General features: G+C 41.6%; 1 protein-coding gene across 3 annotated transcripts in view; it reads left to right on the top strand.

Moving 5' to 3' along the window:
- The window catches only part of KLHL3 (kelch like family member 3), a 324549-nt gene that overhangs the window by 184590 nt on the left and 120898 nt on the right, over positions 1-19061 (top strand). For all 3 annotated transcript variants that reach the window (XM_069091901.1, XM_069091900.1, XM_069091899.1), the window contains 2 exons: positions 1408-1529; positions 12446-12608. In XM_069091901.1, coding sequence (XP_068948002.1) covers positions 1408-1529; positions 12446-12608 — 285 coding nt within the window. The remainder of the gene's footprint in view (positions 1-1407; positions 1530-12445; positions 12609-19061) is intronic.

Here is a 19061-nt window from a genome sequence, read left to right as displayed (position 1 = left end):
TTTGAACTTCTCTGATGATCTTATCATGTAATTTTGTATATTATAGTTAAACTCTAAAGGGAGGGACTCTACTTACTACCTGTGTGATTTTGGACTAGATGTTTACTTTTCCTGGGCCTTAGTTTCCCTTTTTGTAAAATCAAAAGGTTACACTAGATGGTCTCTGAGGTCCCTCTATCTCTAGATCTGTGTTTAGATCTCTAGACCTAGGTCCTGGCATCCTATGAGTATTTTCCTGAATGCCTAGTGCTGTATTCTCCTCATAGTAGGTACTTGACATGTTTATTGAATGATTAAGAAATGAATGAGTAAAGTATTAATCCGTTCCACAGAGAGTCTTTGAGCACATACCATGTTCAGGATACTGGATACAAAGACAAAAATGAAAGAACTGCTGGTCCCAAGAAGGGTACATTTTAGTATTGTCACTAAAGGTCTGGCTGGTCTAAAGTGAAATCAAAGCTGCTTTCTCCAAAGTATCTGCTCAAGAAAAAAATCCATTGTAGATGCACTCAAAGATTTGCTTTTACAATGGAAGATAGTCCTGTGGGAAGTTATTATAAGATAAATAAAAAATTATAGGGGAATCAGTGAAAGATCAAAATGTAAGGGTCAAAAGAACAACCTAATGAGTTTTTAGGGATCTACCGTGTTTCCCCGATAATAAGACCTATCCCGAAAATAAGCCCTCCCCTTACTGTGTAAGATTCCTCTAAAATAAGCCCTCCCCCGAAAATAAGCCCTATTGAGATTGCTACTGTAGTGAAGGTGATCCCCTGTGCTACACGCTACATTACGGTACCCTCTGTATGCACCGTCCCCCCCTTCCCCCCCCGTGAAACGCACGCCGCGCTCTGAGCTGCATCCAATCAGAGCTGCAGCAGTGAGCGCGTCATCCTGTTCTTCCCCAGTGATTTGCTTATTGAATAAAGGTACATTTTTTGGTTCACATTTACCTGTTTATTAAAATTGCTGTCAATGTTCATTAAAATAAGCCCTCCCCTGAAAATAAGCCCTCTGGTGTTTTTCTGTCCAAAAAAATTAATAAGACAGTGTCTTAATATCGGGGAAACACGGTAGTCAGAAGCAGGGGTTCTTCACCTTTTTTGTGGTATCAGTCCCTTTAAGCAGTCTAGTGAAGGCTATGGACCCCTTCCCAGTAATGTTTTTAAAGGCACAAAATAAAGTACAAAGGATTACAAAGAATGCCAATGATATTGAAATTGAGTTATCAAAATATGGGGGAAAAAGCAAAAAAGTTTATAGATCCCAGGTCAAGATCCCCGATCTGAGATCTGGAGACTTTTAAGCTCAAAGTTTAGGTGGCAGCTGATAGAGGGCAAAGAACTGTGAGAAAGAAAACAGAACAAAGGCTCCCAAACTCACGTTTTTGTTTTTGAATCTTAGGTGACATGAGTGAAAGTAAAGCGAAGAAGATTGAAATCAAAGATGTGGATGGGCAGACTCTGAGTAAGCTGATTGACTACATATATACGGCTGAAATTGAGGTGACAGAAGAAAATGTCCAGGTAACTGGGGCCTCAGAAGTGACTGGTTGTTAGGGCTACAGCTGGCATTGGTTTGCAAGGCATCGGTTTGGAATTCTAGGGAGGAGGAAGAACTGAATGCTTCTCATGCTTTGAATGACTGCTAGACTTGGGGGTGGGAGACATGGGTTTAGATTCTGGCTTTGGCTTTTACTTGCTATGTGACCGTGGGTAAGGCACATATTTGAGTATCAGCTTACCTCAACTGCAAAATGGGCTTAATACTAACATCATCTTTCTTAAAAGGTTGTTGTAAAGACAACAAAGTTGTAAACCTTTCAGTGCTAGAGCCATGGAGACCTTTATAATTATTATTATTGAATACTTTGTCTTTTGACTGTGAAATCTCAAGTAATTTTTGTTGGGTAAATGTCATAGTTAAGTGTTTACATTTGTATAGTGCTTTACAGTTTAAAAAATTTGTTTACCACACCTACCCTCTGTTTGGATGCTCACAGTATCTCTATGAGGGTGACAGGGCAAAGATCAGTATACCCTTCTGTAAAATCAAAGGACTAGATTAGATGATTTCTAAGGGCCCTTTCTCTCTTTCTTTCATTGGGGGGGAAGTGGAAGGGGGAATGTTTGATAATTAAAAAAACAAAAATTTATTTAAAAAAAAAAAGGAAAGTAAAGGAAATTGGTTCTGAATTCCTAGGCAATGACGAACCCAAGCCATTCTTCCCAGTTGTTCCTGGCTCTGGGCTCCTGATTATGTAGCTGTTTTGTAAATTATGAATTTAGTAATCATTTTGAGCAAAACCAAAATTCAGTGTGTGTGTGTGTGTATATATATATATATATATGTATACATATATATAAAGATTTTATAAGTAACTTGAATTACTGTTATATATAATTTTAAAATACATATATGTGTATGTGTGTGTCTCTAGTGAAAGACAGATTGAAAAAGGCAGTATCAAAATTGCTTTATTTGTTTTTGACCCCTTTTGCATTTCTTTTCAAAATATGGTTTGTTTGGGTTTTTTTGCTTTTTGGAGGAGATGATGCAGGGCAATTGGAGTTAAATGACTTCCCCAAGGTCACACGGCTAGTAAGTGTTACATGTCTGAGGTTGGATTTGAACTGAGGTCTCAAAATATGTTTTTATTTCATTAAATGTTTCCCAGTTACTTTTCATTTTCTTTTAAAAAGTACCCATTTATTTTCTACTGTCCCTTGCTCATTGTTACTTCTAGGGGCCTTTTGTTACTATTCCCTTCCCTACTCCCATTCAAATTTACTTATGTGTAAACGTCTTATATGTCAGACCCTGAGGATTGAGATAATCTGATAAATAGGGCTGGAGAAGCTAAATGTGATAATGGGAAACAGAGGCAGCTTCAAGGCCCTCCTTTCCTCCTAGTAAATATAACCAATTTAACAATGCCTCTGAAGATAGTGCTTCACTCAATGTAATTCAATTCAATAGGCACTTATTATTGGCATTCTATGTACAGGACTGTGCAACTATGCTGTAACTGGGGAAAAGTTGCCTGTCACGAAGAATTCAGAGAAAGCATATTGTGTACAAAAATTTAAAACTTAGTGAATGCTGTAAACTAAAAATAAATAAATTAACTTAAAGAGAAAAGAATCCTGTGGACAAATGGAGCCCTGAGCATGCTGAGGGGATGGAGCTGGGGGCACTGAGACCCTCTCTATGGCTGAATTAGGTTTGGTTGAATAACCTGATTCCTGGACACATAAATCTGGAGAGCTTACGTAGTTTACCCAACTTCCCCATGAAAAAATGATTTGTGGTTTGGCTTTAGCTGGGTTAAAAATCATGATTTTTAAAGAAAGTGTTTTCCTTAAAATAACCCTATGAGGTATACAAATATTACCCCCATTTTACAGATTAAGAAAGCTGGACTTCGGAAGAAAGGTGATAAATAACATAAATTGTGTGACCTTGGACTATGACTTATCCAAGGGTATACTGCTAGTAAAAGCCAGAAAAGGCCTTTACAGGATCATCAGTTTAGAGTTGTCCCCTCAGAGGCTACCCGATGTAACAATTTACAGGTGAGACAACGGGACCTACAGGCTTGTTCGATGTCCATAGATAATAATAGCAGATCTGAACCCAACTCTGCATGGTGCCACGCTGGCTCCACGCAGTTTCTGATGCCATGTCCTTAGCACTTTTTTCAGTAATGCATGGTGATAGAGGTGACAGAACAGCTCAGACCCCATCTTGCAGCCAGATGTAGTCAGCGTCACCGGCCCAGGCACCGAGCCCCGAATGGAGTGACAGAGCATGGTCTTGCTAGAATTCCAGCAGTTGGTGCGCTCCAAGGCAGGGCCCTTCCTCTTGTTATTGCTAAAGGAAACAGAAACTTTTTGACAGGATATCCTCTGCGCTGTTTCCTTGTCACGGGGGTGGGGGAAGCCAGACCTGGAGAATGGCACACAAAGAGAAAACACAAGAAAGGCCAATCGTGTATTTTAAAGGCAAGGGTCATTCCCAAGAGCTACGATGTTGTCCTGTGGTTGATCAAATGATTTTTGTCCCATGGCAATCTTCCATTCCTGAAAGCCTGTGGGTGACGGTTGAACCATTACAGCTTTTGTGACCCCATTTGGGGTTTTTCTTGGCAGAGATACTGGAGAACAGTTTTAAGGAAAGACGTGGTAGAGCAGAAAGAGTCCTGCCTTAGGACTCAGCCAGGGTTCAGAGCTTACCTTTTGTGCTCCCTACCTGTGCGACTTGGTAACCTCTGCTATGAGATGAGGGAAGGAGACTTGGGCTTCTGAGGCCCCTTCTAGCCCTAGATCTCTATGATGTGATAAGAAGGTGGAATCAAAGCAAGAAAAGCAGATAAGAAGTATTAGTATGTGTCGGATGGGGCGGCTAGGCGATGCAGTGGTAGAGGACCAGGCCTAGAGTCAGGAAGACCTGAGTTCAAATTTAGCCTCGGGTACTTACTAGCAGTGTGACCCTGGGTAAGTTACTGTTTATCTCAGCGTCGTCATTTGTAAAATGAGCTAGAGAAGGAAATGGCAAGCTATTCTAGTATCTTTGCCAAGAAAACCCCAAATAGGGTCACAAAGAGTAGACGGAACAACAACAAAAAATGTCCCAGATGTGTATATCAAGACACTTCCTGCCTTTAGAGGGTACTTAAATTGTATAGGTGGGGACAGAAAAACTGAGGGAAAATGCTGTAGGTAGCCCTTAGGTACCTTGCTCTCTATTTTTCCTCAGACCTGAACATAGTGCCTTTTTCAAATTTTTTTGGAGGAGGGAGGGTAGGGCAATTGGGTTTAAGTGACTTGCCCAAGGTCACACGGCTAGGTTTTTGTGTGTGTGTCAAGTGTCTGAATCCGGATTCGAACCCAGGTCCTCCTGACTCCAGGGCTAGTGCTCTACCCACTGTGCCACCTAGCCACCCCCATAATAGCTTTTTCACTATAGCTCTGGCCCTCAGAATGTGCAGGCCAGGTTCCACTTTGATGCTAAGGTGGAGTTGATTCTGTAGTCAGAGAGGCCACATAAACCTGGATATGGAATCAGACAACCTGGGTCGTTGAGTTCTGCAAGCAAGTCACACAACTCCTTGGAGCCTCCATTTCTTTATTTGTGAAATGGGCTTGATAACACTCACGCTCTACATCTTCTTGGTGGAGTTATGAAGACAGGCTCTAGAAGTCGTAAGGCAGTATATAAAATGAGAGTTATTATTGTTATTATTATTATTTTAGCAGTCTAGTCCACACATCTTGTCCTTTCCCCTCCTAATTTCCTTTTAAATTCCTCCAAGGAAAAGGCTTTTGACTCATAATTACCATCTAAAGATCAAACAGTACGAACGGGCAATTAGAGAAACCACAGCTCTGTTCATTTTAAGAAGCAGCCAAGGGGAATGTTTTCAGGCAGAGGCAGACCCAAATCCAACAAGGAGCCCAAATTATCATTTTTGTCTCCTTCGTGTGATTTCTAAGCAGCAGGGAAATTGGAAACTTCAGGAGTAGCTCTGTCTAGAGAAATTTCAGAAACTGAAAGTGAACCTGAGAGCAGAGAAGGAATGTTCATTAATTCACTTCTCCAGACAGTTGTCATTAAGAACAATTTCTATTTCTGTAGTAGCTTAAGTCTAACAATGCAGTTTTCCTTCTAGAGACCCTGTGAATTATGTGGTACAAATACTGTTGTACCCAATTTCAGAGGAAGAAACCGAGGCTTTGAGAAGTTAAGTCACATATTCCCTAGGAACTTTTGGAGGCAGGATTTGTATCCAGGTTTTCTCTCTCCCAATCTACATGGCCTCACATGAGTTTAGGAACATGGGCATAAAATGGTTTCTTCATTCTGCTGCTGCCATGTGGGTTTTCAGAGCATTTTTTCCTTAGAATGTAAATGTATAGGGGCGGCCAGGTGGCTCAGCGAGTAAGAGCACCGGCTCCAGTGTCGGGATGACCTGGATCAAATCCGGGCTCAGATACTCAGCACCACACCCAGAAATAACTGGCCGTGTAACCTTGAGCAAGTTACTTAACCCCGATTGCTTTAAAAAAAAAAAAGAACGTAAATGTATTTAAATAATTCAGCATGCACGTATTAAGTGTTTTCTGTGTACCAGGAAATAGCAAACCATTCTAATATCTTTGCCAAGAAAATCCAAAAGGGCTCAGGACTGAAAAATGACTAAACAAAACATAGCAGGCATTGATCATAGGATCATTGGTCTAGAGACAATCTCAGAAGGCATATAAGTCCAACCCCCTCCCCCCCCATTTTCTAAATGAGTAAACTGAGGCCCAGGGAGGTTATGACTTGCCCAAATTCATGCATTGAGGAAGAATTGAACCCAGTTCTACTCTTTCTAATCTCTCATGCCTGCTTTGCTGTGCTAGGTGCTATGCATACAGATACAAAAATTAGAAAAAAGTACCTCTCGGGGAGCTTACTTATTACTTATTAGATGGTCCCTCGAAGGTAAGTCAGTGACAGATAAGACCACTTAGTGAAATGCTTATCTAATAATAAGAACAATGTCAACATATCTTTACATAACATTTGAATTTAAAGTACTCTTTACACACATTTGGTACAAACGTGAGGACACACTTCAAAACTGTCTACCAAGGGAACAGCCCACACCGACAAAATCAGAGACCTTTTTGTTAATTGATGAATTTTACTGATCTGGGTGCTCCTTCCATCGATGCCAGCTTATTCCTCTTGTTTTCAAGAGTTGTTGTGGCTGAAAATATCCTATCTCTGTGACCAACCTAGTAAAGAGCCTTTCTGAACTTAGCTAGGCTGGTCCTTGACCAAAAGACATCAAGAGTTCATTGCCATTGGGGCGGCCAGGTAGCACAGCGAGTAAGAGCACCGGCTCCTGGAGATCGAATCCCGGGCTCAGACACTTAGCACCCACCCAGAAACACCTGGCCGTGTAACCTTGAGCAAGTTACTTAACCCCAATTGCTTAGGGGCAGCCAGGTGGCTCAGTGAGTAAGAGCACCGGCTCCACTGTCGGGATGACCCGGATCAAATCCGGGCTCAGATACTCAGCACCACACCCAGAAATAACTGGCTGTGTAACCTTGAGCAAGTTACTTAACCCTGATTTCTTTTAAAAATTAAAAAACAAAAGTTCATTGCCAGGCAGGTAAGATTACCTCCATTTTATAGATGAGTAAACCAAGGGTCAGAGAGATGAACTGATACACTGAAGATAACACATCCGGAAAGGGGTAGAGTCTGGATTGATCTCCTGCCTTTTTCTTTCCACCATGCTACCTCCTGGATTACAGCAGGTCATCCCTTCACACTCTCTTACACTCCTTCCTTAGCTGTTCTTGAGTTTTCTTACATCATAAGCTAGATAATTCTTATTCTACCTTTCAGTGATTAAGGGTTTTGCTGTCTTAGTGAGAATAAGTGGATTTGCTCAGTTTTGTTTCTGTCACAACCCAAATCAATGAGAAACATTCTGGTGGTTACGACTCTGGGCCTTGGAACAGGATGGATTCCCCATCGCCTCTGTGTGTGCACATATGTGCCTGTTTGTACAAAAGGGGTAGGTATAGTTAATGATATCCCAACTTAGCCAGCAGTACTGAAGACTAATCTGTTCTTGGAATCTGTGTATTCAGGCTGAGCAAGCCTACAGGTTAATTGAGTTTCCTGTTTAATGGTTGTGCGGTGGGGGATGGAGGAGGCAAAGTCAGTGACTGGCTGTGGCCATGTGGAATGGATCAGTGATTTAGGAAAAACCCAAGGACACACTGCTAATTGATGGCTATCCTGCCGGGGCACAGGGGAATAGGAGAGAGAAGGGGGCAAAGGCAGAGGAAAATGTAAGAGGCAGTATTTGAATCCATGTCTCCCCAAAGACCAGCATTTTCTCCCTTATTCACACTGTCTCTCTGGGCACAGCCACAGTAGAGTGAAGGCGATGCTCTACCTGGTGTTTAGGATTTCCTGGGAGCCAAAACACCTTACTTTAGGAGCAGGTGATATATGAAAGATCGAGGAGCCTGTGCTTGGCTTAATTAAGGTAAACATTGGAAAAGTAGTGCCTTGGGTCAAGAATATCAAAGGAATTAATGGAAAAAAAAATAAAGGAAGGATGTTTAGCAGTACCAGATCTTTAACTATACCATAAGGCAATAATTATAAAAAACAAAAAACAAAACTATCTGGTACTGGCTAAGAAATAGAAAGATCATTAGAACAGAGTAGATATACCATACACAGTAGCAAATGATTATGGTAACCTTGTGTTTGACAAATAAAATAAAAAGATTTAAACTTTTGGGACAGGAAGTTATTATTTGGTAAAAATTGTTGGGAAAACTGGAAAGCAGTTTGACAGGAATTGGGCATATATAACATTTACCAAGATAAGGTCAGAATGGGTATATGACCTAGATATAAAGGGAGATAACATAAGAAAATTAAAAGAACATGAAATATATTACCTATCTGACTTATGGATAGGAGAACAATTTATGAATAAACAAGAGGTAGAAAGCATTGTGAGGTGGGAAATGGATAATTTTGATTACATTAAATTAAAAAGGTTTTGTACAAACAAAACCATTATAGCCAAGATTAGAAGGAAAATTTTTATAGAGTCTTAGATAAAGGTCTCATATCTCAAATATAAAGAACTTTGTCAAATCTATGAGACTATGAGTCATTCCTCAATTGACATTAGTCAAAGGATATTGTATTACCAAGGCTATATTCACAGCACTGACGGCAACTATAAATATGCTGGCATAGTTCTGAGTTGCAAAATATAATAGACTCTCCATAGAGAAGATAGAAACAAAACATTTATTCTGAAATAGATGTACCAAAAAGCTAAATCCCAACACCAGAAAGCCAAATCCATCATAGCAATGAAGATGTTAATACATCTTATCACTTCAGGGAGCAAGACCATACCTAGCTGTCCACTTGCTTTCGTCCTCTCTCTCCCACAGTCATAACTGCTCTGACTTCCAGCTTCCTCTGGGCTCTGCTCCACCCATTCAGCAAGTTCCTCCCACCACAGGCTCCATGTGATTACATTCAGCCTATTAAAGGTCAGGGAAGATCTTCAAATTCCTATTCCAGATATGAACAGTCAGTTTTTTGACAAAGAAATAAAAACTATAGTCATATGAAAATATGCTCGAAATTGCTATTGCTAGAGAAATGTAAATTAAAACAGCTTTGAGATATCAACTTAGACCTAACAGATTGACTAAAATGATAGGAGAAAGTGACAAATGTTGGAGGGGATGTGGAAAAATTGGGACACTCATTAATTCACTGTTGGTGAAACTATGAGCTGATCCAACCAGTTTAGAAAACAATCTGGAATGATGCCCCAAAATTTATAAAACTGTGTATACCCTTTGACACAGGATACCACTATTAGGTCTATTTCCCAAGGTGATTAGGGATAAAGGAAATGAAACTATATGTTCTAAAATATTTATAGCAGCTCTCTTTGTGGTTGCAAAGCACTGGAAATTGAGGGGATGCCCATCAGTTGGCTAAACAAGTTGTGTTATATGGTTGTGATGGAATACTACTGTGCTATCTAAGGAATGATGAGCTGGTTGATTTTAGAAAAACATGGAAAGGCTTACATGAAATAAGGAGTGAAATGAACAGAATCAAGAGAACATCGTATACAGTAACAGCAATATTGTTCTAAGAACAACTTTGAACAACTAAGTCATTTTGAGTAGTATAAATACTCAAATCAACTACAAAGGACCTATGAAGGAAGACACTATCCGCCTTCAGAGGAAGAACTGATAAACAGAACTATGTATGGTATGGTTTTGTATGTATATAGTGTGAAATGGAAATTCATGGTTTTATATTGAATCTTTTTATGTTGTTCTGTGTACATTGGAATGTTCTCTTTTTTCGTCTTTGTATTTGAACTGAGAGTGAATAAAATTTTCTCTTTTAAAGTTGTTTCTTGAACAGTAGAAGCTCCTGACAAGGGAAGGAAAAAAGGATTGTTCCCTTTTGGGTAAGAGGTCAGGGAGCTGCCAGAGAGCTAGGTGCCTGAACTGCCCAGATGCGAGGCAAACTGGGTGATTTGGGGCAACAGCCAATGACAGGATTTGAATAACTTCAAAAATAAATGATGGCCATGACCTGAGGAAATCATCAAAGATGTGTTTTCATAATCGGAGCCCTCCTAGATGGAAACAGTTGGCTGACTTCAGTTAGAGCTTCCAGGTGTTTTTGAAACAGCCCATAGATCACCAGCCTAGAAATAAAGAGGTTGCTATTGGGAGAGAAAAACTGCTCTTTGGAAACAAAGGGGACAAAAAGCCAGAAGGATCTATAGTTTTGTTCTTCTCAGTCTTGGGAAAACATTCCCAAACTCATCCTTTTCCAAACTGAGCGTTACTGAACAAAGTGGAACTTCTGGTTTCCATCTGCTTGATCCTGAGGTGGTGGGGTTGGCATAGTGTTGTCAGGGCACACATAGGGTGGGATGGCTCTTCCAGTCAGTCAATCAGCAAGCATTTTTGAAGGTCTTACTTTGTTCCAGGCACTGTCTGAGTCCTGGGTATACAAATAGAGCAAAACCAAAACCAAACACCACCACCACAACAGGGAGCTCACAGTCCCAATCAGGAAGATACCATGCGAAACAACTATATGCAGACAAGCTACCAACAGGCTAAATCAGAGATAAACAACAGAGTGAAGGCTAGACTTATATTAAGGGGGATCAGGAAAGGCTTCAAGAAGCAGGTAGGACTGGAAGGAAGCCAGGGAAACCAGGAAACACAGATGAGGATGGAGAACACTCCAGGCCTGGGGGGCAGCCAGGGAAAAAGCTTTGGGTGGAGAGATGGAGTGTCTTGGGTGAGGCCAATGTTGCTGGATCACAGAGGTGGGGCACGAGGTGAATGTAAGAGCACTGGAAAGGTAGGATGGTTAACAAAGGTCTTTAAAAGCCAAGCATGAGTTTATATTTTAACCTGGAGGCAATGGGGAACCGCCAGAACTGATCAAATAGGGGCTGGGGGGAGACATTGGGTAAGGGGGAGTGGGGTCAGCTTTGTGCTTTAGGAAGATTATTAGCTAAGTGGAGGATGGACAGGAGTGAGGCATCAGGGCGCATGGGAATAAGCATGGGCATCTGGGATCTTGGAAGTCTGAGGAGGCCACAGTGGGCCTGCTCAGTCCCCATGGAACCTGTTTTTTCTCATACTTATGCCTTTCCTTTGGGCTTGTTTTGCTTAAAACCTGAAAAAGTGGTTCCCCTTGCTATTTTTATTGGTATGTTTTTAGATCACCTTAATTTCCAAGTATATCCTTCTCCTATCCAGCAAAGAATAAAAAATAAAGAGAAAAAAGGCAGTTCAGCAAAATAGTCAAAACATTAACTAAGCGTGACAGCATGTACAATGTTCTGCATCCATAGTCCCCCACCTCTTCAAAGAAGGAAAAGGAGATGCATTCTTTTCTTTCTATTCTGGGGCCAAATTTGGTTGTTAAAATTACATTTCATTTAGCAGAGTTTTTTTTTTTTTTGGTGGTTGTCATCTTCTCTGTTCACCTTATTGTAGATATTGTACGTATTAATTTCTTAGCCCTGCTTGCTTCACTTTATATCAGTTCATGTTTTCCTTTGCTTCTGTGAATTCTTCATATTTATTCTTGGTTTTTTGTTTTTTTTTTTTGCTTTTTGGAGGGCAATTGGGGTGAAGTGACTTGCTCACGGTCACATGGCTGTTTTGAGGCCGTATCTGAACCCAGGTCCTCCTGACTCCAGGGCTGGTGCGCTTTTCACAGCGCCACCTAGCTGCCCCATTCACATTTATTCTTTATTAATGCACTAGTAACATTCCATTTCCTTGTGTTATTTATCGCCTCTGTTAGCTATGCCCCAACTGATGGGTATCTACTTTATTTCCAGTTCTTCACTATCAGGAAAAATGATGGTAGAATATTTTGCAAATAAGATCCTTCTTTCAATCCTTGACTTCCTTGGGGCATGTACTTAGCAAGATGGTCTCTGCATCAAAGGGGATGGACATTACAGTCAATCTGGTCTTTTTCTGGGTTAAAAAAAAACACCTGCTTTCTAAGGTAGCATCTACTGCTACCTTATTAGGTTCAGTTAAGTGTCAGCATGTCCTGCTCTTGGGTCAGGCCCTTTGCTTTGAGAACATTTTCAGCATTTTTGCAGTTTCCCCCAGGCCCTCTGTGCCCCTTGTGAAGGAAGAATAGAAGGCAGCTTTGGGCCCGGAGTCCTGATTGGGGTGTTCCTTTGGTCCTGGCTTAGAAGAGAGCCAGGAAGAGAGCTAGGGGCTTTTATTTTATTGCTCTCATTCTCTGTTGGGGTCTGGGAGATTCCAGGAGTTCACCTTGGGTATCTCAGTTGGCAATCTTTATTTTTTCCCTTCAGGTGCTGCTGCCGGCAGCCAGTTTGTTACAACTAATGGATGTCCGGCAAAATTGCTGTGATTTTCTCCAGTCTCAGTTACATCCCACCAACTGCCTTGGCATCAGAGCATTTGCAGATGTGCACACCTGCACAGAACTCTTGCAGCAGGCCAATGCTTATGCAGGTAATGGGGAGGGAGAGGGAGGGAAGAGGGTGCTGTCATTAATTTTTTTGTGGTCAACCACCAAGTATTTACTAAGCCCCTACTGTCGATCCAAAGGTATTGTGGGGGCACTCAGGGAAAGTATAGAACTTAGTCTCTTCCCCAAGGGAGTTTGTTTTGGGGGAAATAAGGCATAAATATGTGAAAATTAATGATATATGAGATAGACATTTCCTCTCCTAAAACGTTTTGTATTAATATCTTTTGTTTTTATATCACCATAGTTTTCCCCAACATCTCTTCCTCTCCCTGTCCCAGGTAGCCATTCCATATAGCAAATAATGTTTTTAAAGACAGGAAAAGTGGGGAAAAGTCAGAATAGTTGACAAAAACATTAAAGAGTCTGAAAATACATTCAATGTGTATGTATATGTATGTGTATACTTATATTCCACCTCCGGTGCCCTCTCATCTCTCTTCTTTTGGCCATGTTTGTTCATTATAATTTTGCAACAATGACTTTTGAAGTGTGTGTGTGTGTGTGCGTGTGTGTGCGTGTGTGTGCGTGTGTATGTGTGTGTGTGTGTGTGTGTGTGTGTGTGTGTGGTTGTTCTTTCCTTTTATATTCTCGTAGTCCTTGGGTATGTTATTTTCTCTGCTTACATTACACTTCATCAGTTCATGTCTGTCTTTCTATGCTTCTTTGTATTAGTCCCATTCAACATTTTTTTTTTTTTGCCTTATTATTTTTGGAGGGGCAATTGGGGTTAAGTGACTTGCCAAAGGTCACATGGCTCGTGTCTGAGGCCGGATTTGAATTCATGTCCTCCTGACTCCAGGCCTGGTGCTCTATTCACTGTGCCACCTCGACCCCCAACAGTCAACATTTCTTACAGTAATTTTCTACCATATTCATGTACCACGATTTGTTTAACACCTCTCCAGTCATTGGGCATCTACTTTGTTTCCAGTTCTTGCTGTCACAAAAAATGCTGCTGTAAATATTTTGATATATATGGGGACTTAGGTTCTTTTAGTGGCTCCCTTGGGATATAAGCTCAGTAATGGAATCTCTGGGCCAAAGGGAATGGACACTTTAGTCACTTTATTTGCACAATCTAAATTGCCTTCCAAAATGGTTATACTGATTCGCAGCTCCACCAACAATGCATCGGTGTGCTTATCTTCCCATGACCCAGCATGGATTATTATTGTTGTCTATCATTTTTGCCAGTTTGCAGTAAAACCTCAGGGTTGTTTTGCTTTGCATTTATCTTATTATTAGTGATTTGGAATATTCTTTTATGTGGTTAGTAATAGTAATTGTAATTCTTCTTTTGAGATTTTGTTTGTTTATATCCTTTATTAATATATTGGGGATTGGCTTTTGGTTATGTATACCTATGTGTGTATTTGCATCTCTCTCTCTATCTGTTAAATGTTTATATATCTTGGGTGCCAAGCCCTTATTAGATAATTTGACATAAGGATTGTTTTTTTGCTTTTGAACCACTTCTTTTCCTTTCCTAGGGGCATTGATTTGATCTGTGTAGAAGCTTTGCAGTTTCATGTAATCAAAGTTATCTATTATGTCTTTGGTAATTTCCTGATAAATAACATTTCAATGAAAGCAATGAAAGTGACATTGCGAAGGTAGGGCAAGAATTGTCAAGTAAGTGCTGCGGGAATTTGGAAGAAGATTGCTTTGGGCAAGGCGCTCTTAGGTGACTGCAGGAGCGGGAGTTGGAGCTGGGTTTTGACACAAACGTTCATGGAGGTTTTATTCTATTTATGGCCAAGAATTTAGCATGATTACTTTTTTTTTTTTCTAAAAACTCTTCTCTTGTGCCCCTTCTGCCTCCTGCCTAGTCGTTGTCCTTCTAGCCCACCAGGTGTGTAACCTTGGGTCACTCTGCCCTCTCCTCATCAGCTCCTCAGGGTCCAGACCTGGGTCTTTCTGACTCCTCACGTGGATGTGGTTTGTGAGATCCCTCTAGAAAAACAGGTAGAAGATGGGGCTTTGTGTGAAGAACATCGTCTTAAGATAGCAAGGAAGGGATGCTTTGTTGGACATCTGTTCCTGCTATTTTACTCTGGGGCTGTCATAGTGGATAGAACACTGGATTGGGTGTCAGGAAGACCTGAGTTCAAATTCTGTCTCAAACAGTTATTGGCTGTGAAATCCTGGGCAAACACTTAACCCTTGCAAACCCTCAGTCTTTATCTGTGAAATGGGGGTGATGATAAAAGGATCAAATGAGATAATGTATATAAGATTTTCAAACAAAAAATCCTACATAAATGTGGTCGTTGAAAATTTTCTATCATTATCAATTCTCTATCTGTTGTTATTATTAGTAGTATTATCCCTCCCCCCTCCCAAACACAGGTTGTTCAATTCTTCCCCTAACCCCAGCTCATGAGCTGATTTTGAGAATTACTTATAGAAGTGGGAGGAAGCCACTCTGCTTTGCTAACTTTTCCGTCTTTCCTTCCCTTATTCTCCTTCTGGTTTGTTTCTTCTTATCTCTTCCTTTTCCACTAGAATTCTTTGTAGTATGTTACAGTAGAAGGACCATTGGGTTTGGAGTCAAAGGACCTGGGTTCAAATCTTAACTGTTTTACTTAGTGTCTGTGAGATTTGGGCTCTAGGTCTTCCTTCCCCCCCCCCCCTACAAATCAATGTCTCCTAGCTCCCAATGGGGGAGAATGTCAGTTCAAAGGTTTTGCCTTTCAAGAAGCCCACCCTCTAAAAAGACTTCTCCAGCTCTGGCTGAGCTGCTGGATTGATCCTGTGGCTGCACCAAAGGCCTCTCTGCCTCTTTAGTCCCTGAGTGACATGTGCCCATTGGTGGTTCCCGTGTATGTGCATATGAAGTCTGGGTACCAGGAAGCATCAGAGTTAGCTGACTCTATGAATCAGTGATTCTCCAGAGTAGGAGGTGTTTTGGGTGTCAGGGTTGAGTTGGTAATTCTTATACTTTCATGGCTGGGAATTTTGTCCAAGCTGGCCAAAAAAAAACCTAGCAAAAATTGAGGCATTTGGTAGGACAGCCTTTTAGGAAGGGTCAGAACTTTGAGTCATTTATTCTTCAGTAGAACTTAGGTTTGGAATATTATGTAATTATAGTGACCAAGCTGACCCTGAGAAAAAATGAGAAAATGTACCTCCCTCCCTCCCTTTTTGGCAAAGGCGAAGGACTCTGGTTATGGAACATCATGCATTCTGTCAGACTCAGTTTATACCCCGCTTATTTTTGCTGAACTTTTTTCCTCCTTTTTTCTCCTTTCTTTCAGAGGATGTCTTAAAGAGTGGGAAGAGGAAGAGAGATTTAGAAATGAAAATGACAGAAAAAAGATATCAGTAAACTTTTAAATAAAGCATGGGGTTTGGGGATGTTTCTGCCAGGTTCCCCTCCCCACTCCCTGCCCCCAAACCATGCTCATTCCCAAACAACTACTTAGCAGCCTGTGTCACCCTTCCTTGCTTTTCTCAGGCTTGATCAATAGAGTGTGAAGACCTTGAAGCAACCTTTTTAGGCTTCTGGGCCTCTGTTGTCCCTGTGCCTGTAAGATGAAATCTTTGTTTCCTGGACTACATCTACCACAAGCAGTAGTGTCTTTTATGGATTTTGTTTGTAAAGAAAAGTTATCTTGTCCATCCCTGAATGCCAGTGAGTGCTGATCTTACAACACTCTTTGGGGAGGGAAGTCTATATCACGAGTCCAGCCAGGGTGGCTGATTGAGGCTGAGAAGGCAGTCGGTCAGTCCTCTCTTGGCTGCTGCTTGCTTTGCTGAGTGCCTGAAGTAAAGACATTTACCCACATTATCTGAGTCACGTGGACTGGTGGCTGGGAAAGCATTCCTAAGCAGGGACAATCATCTTGTGAACATCATTATTAGCACATGCATCATTGAACCAGGGGCCATACCAGAGATCCTTCCTCTGCTCCTGGGAAACTGAGCATAGTATTGAAATGCATTGATTAATTTCTTCATTTCAGACAAAATTCTTAGAATTGTGGAGTAGCGTCTCAGAACTCTGGGGGACCTTGGAGATGGTCCAGTCTGACCCTCTCACTGGAAGCCTAAGTGAAGGGACCAAGGCTTCTGACTTGTTTCCTGTAGTCAAACTTATCAAGTAGACAATTCCACAGCTTGGAGACGACCGAGCCCAGGGCTGAGCTAGGCCCTTCTGAGTTCCCTTTTCCTTTACCTCTTCTTTTCTTCCTCTGGTGAGCTCCTTACTTGTGACCCATCTCCAGCTCTTGGAGTGGAGGTAGAATTGCCATGGTTTCCTTTTCCTGCATTTGGTTTTCTCTTTGGGATATCATCCTCTACTTCCCTCTTCCTCTCCTCTCCTCTCCTCCCCTTTTAAAGGTAGGTAGTATAGTGTTAGAATAAGCTTTGGTTTTAAAATGAGGAAGTGAATTCAGATCCCACCATGTGGTCATGGGCACATCCCCTCAACTCTCTGGGCATATATAAAATGAAGGCCTTGGGCTAGACAGCTTCCGAAGTCTCTTTCAGCCTCGAATTTAGGGCTTCTTCCCTCTTTCTCCTCAGTGACCTTTTTTTTTTTTTTTCTGGGCATCATCATTTGCTATATAATAGCTATTTATGTGAGTGTCTGTCCTTTTAACTACTAGCAACTTAAAAGCCGTGGTCCTTTTTCCCTGTTTGCTTCTCCAAGTCCAGAAAGCAGCTCCTCTGACATTCTGTGGTTCTGGTCAAGTCTGGGAAATGGACCCCTGTGTTTCTTCTAAGTAGGCTTATAGGATTAGGCCAGGCTGCAATACTTCATTATTCTTGTTTCCAAGGTCCTGTTTAATCTTTAACCTCCCAGGCAAGGGACTGGGTTTATTTGGATTTTGTTGGTTTGTGATTAGGAGGCGCCCCTGCTCTGGCAGAGCCCATTCTGTGTGATGGTAATGGAGTGGCCATTAATAAAACGGCAATTAAAATTCTTGGGACATGTTGTTTACATCAGTCGGCCAGGCAGAGCTGAAACCTTCCAGCCAAAGGTTAGCAAACCCAGGTAGGACTTCACTAGCTTGCTTAGCAGTATTTGAGCTTTTTAGAATGATCAGGCAGTTTGAAACTAGGGAATGTCATAATTAAATGAGAGGGAGTTGGAGTCCGTGCTGTCTCTTGGATTTTGCACATATCAGAATATTTGCACATTCCTCTCCCTTCTTCCCCATGTTAGTTTTCATATTCATAAATACCAAGATCAGGGGTGGCCAGGTAGCACAGCGAGTAAGAGCACTGGCCCTTACTCGGGGTCGGGATGACCTGGGGGATAGAATCCGGGCTCAGACACTTGGCATCCACCCAGAAACACCTGGCCGTGTAACCTTGAGCAAGTTACTTAACCCCAATTGCTTAAAAATAAATAAACAAACAAACAAACAAATAAATAAATAAAATACCAAGATCGGACTTATTGTGACCCCCTCTTCCCTTTCCCCCAATTGCGATTATCTTTATGCCTCCTACATTCACCTTCCTCTGAGTTTGTGGCACTAGGTGCTCTAGATAGTTCTTGTGGTTGAGGGAAAAGCACGTTCTATTGCTTCTGGTATCCAGAAGTTAATTTGTTGCCGCTGGGTTACAAGAAAACTTCCTTTGGGTGGGTGCTTTAAGGAAGGTCAGACCTGACTCAATAGCACTGACTGCTGGGCAGCTGTGGTATAACTCTCCAGTGCCAGGGGGAGGTAATAGGCCTCTGTTAGGAGCACGAGCAGGGGGACCCAGGGGAGACGGGCATCGATACTAACTCACATTAACTCGTGCTTTGTCCCATTTGCAGCCAAATGTCCTGGCTCTGAGGGATGGTAACCACTACTTCTCTTGGAATGGATTAAGAGGACACAGAACTGTACTAGGGTGGATAGAAGTTAGCTCTCTGGAAGAACTTTCCAATTCTGGATTCCCAAATATTATAGTAGATTCAGAGGGCACAGAAAAGCCGTTTCTAGAGCCGTTTAACCCAAAGGGGGAAATTCCTTTCTCGACCATGTCCAGAGTGGGTCACGGCAGAGATACATAGAGATAGCGACCAGTAGTAATAAGAGACCTCTTTGGGCAGGAAGACAAGCCAGGTGTCTATTGTCTCCTTCTGGGACAGAGATGGTGAGGGGGCTAACAGGAATGGGATGACCCAATGCACTGAAATCTAACAGCAGATTAGAGAATGGTCAGGACTGTACGTGCCACCTGCAAATTGGTGCCACCTTGGCAAATATGTGCCATCCTTGGCAAATTGGGTCATAGGGACATTCCGGGATTGTTTGAAATTTTCTAAAACATATTCTAGGGAGTTGCTTCATTCTCTTTGCTTCTGTTTCTCTGCCAGACCAGACTCTTTCATTCAGGAATTCTACAGGAGAGTCTTTACCCCTCCAGGAATTCTCAATCAGTGGACAGATCTAATTTATGTTCCGGCAAGCCTGTGGCCTTAGGGATTATAG

This window comes from Petaurus breviceps, unplaced genomic scaffold (genome assembly GCF_028583685.1).
Source record: "Petaurus breviceps papuanus isolate PSGF00001 unplaced genomic scaffold, PetGlider_PUasm1.0 189, whole genome shotgun sequence".
In the NCBI taxonomy this organism is placed as follows: Eukaryota; Metazoa; Chordata; class Mammalia; order Diprotodontia; family Petauridae; genus Petaurus; species Petaurus breviceps.
This window is presented reverse-complemented; position numbering and strand designations above follow the sequence as displayed.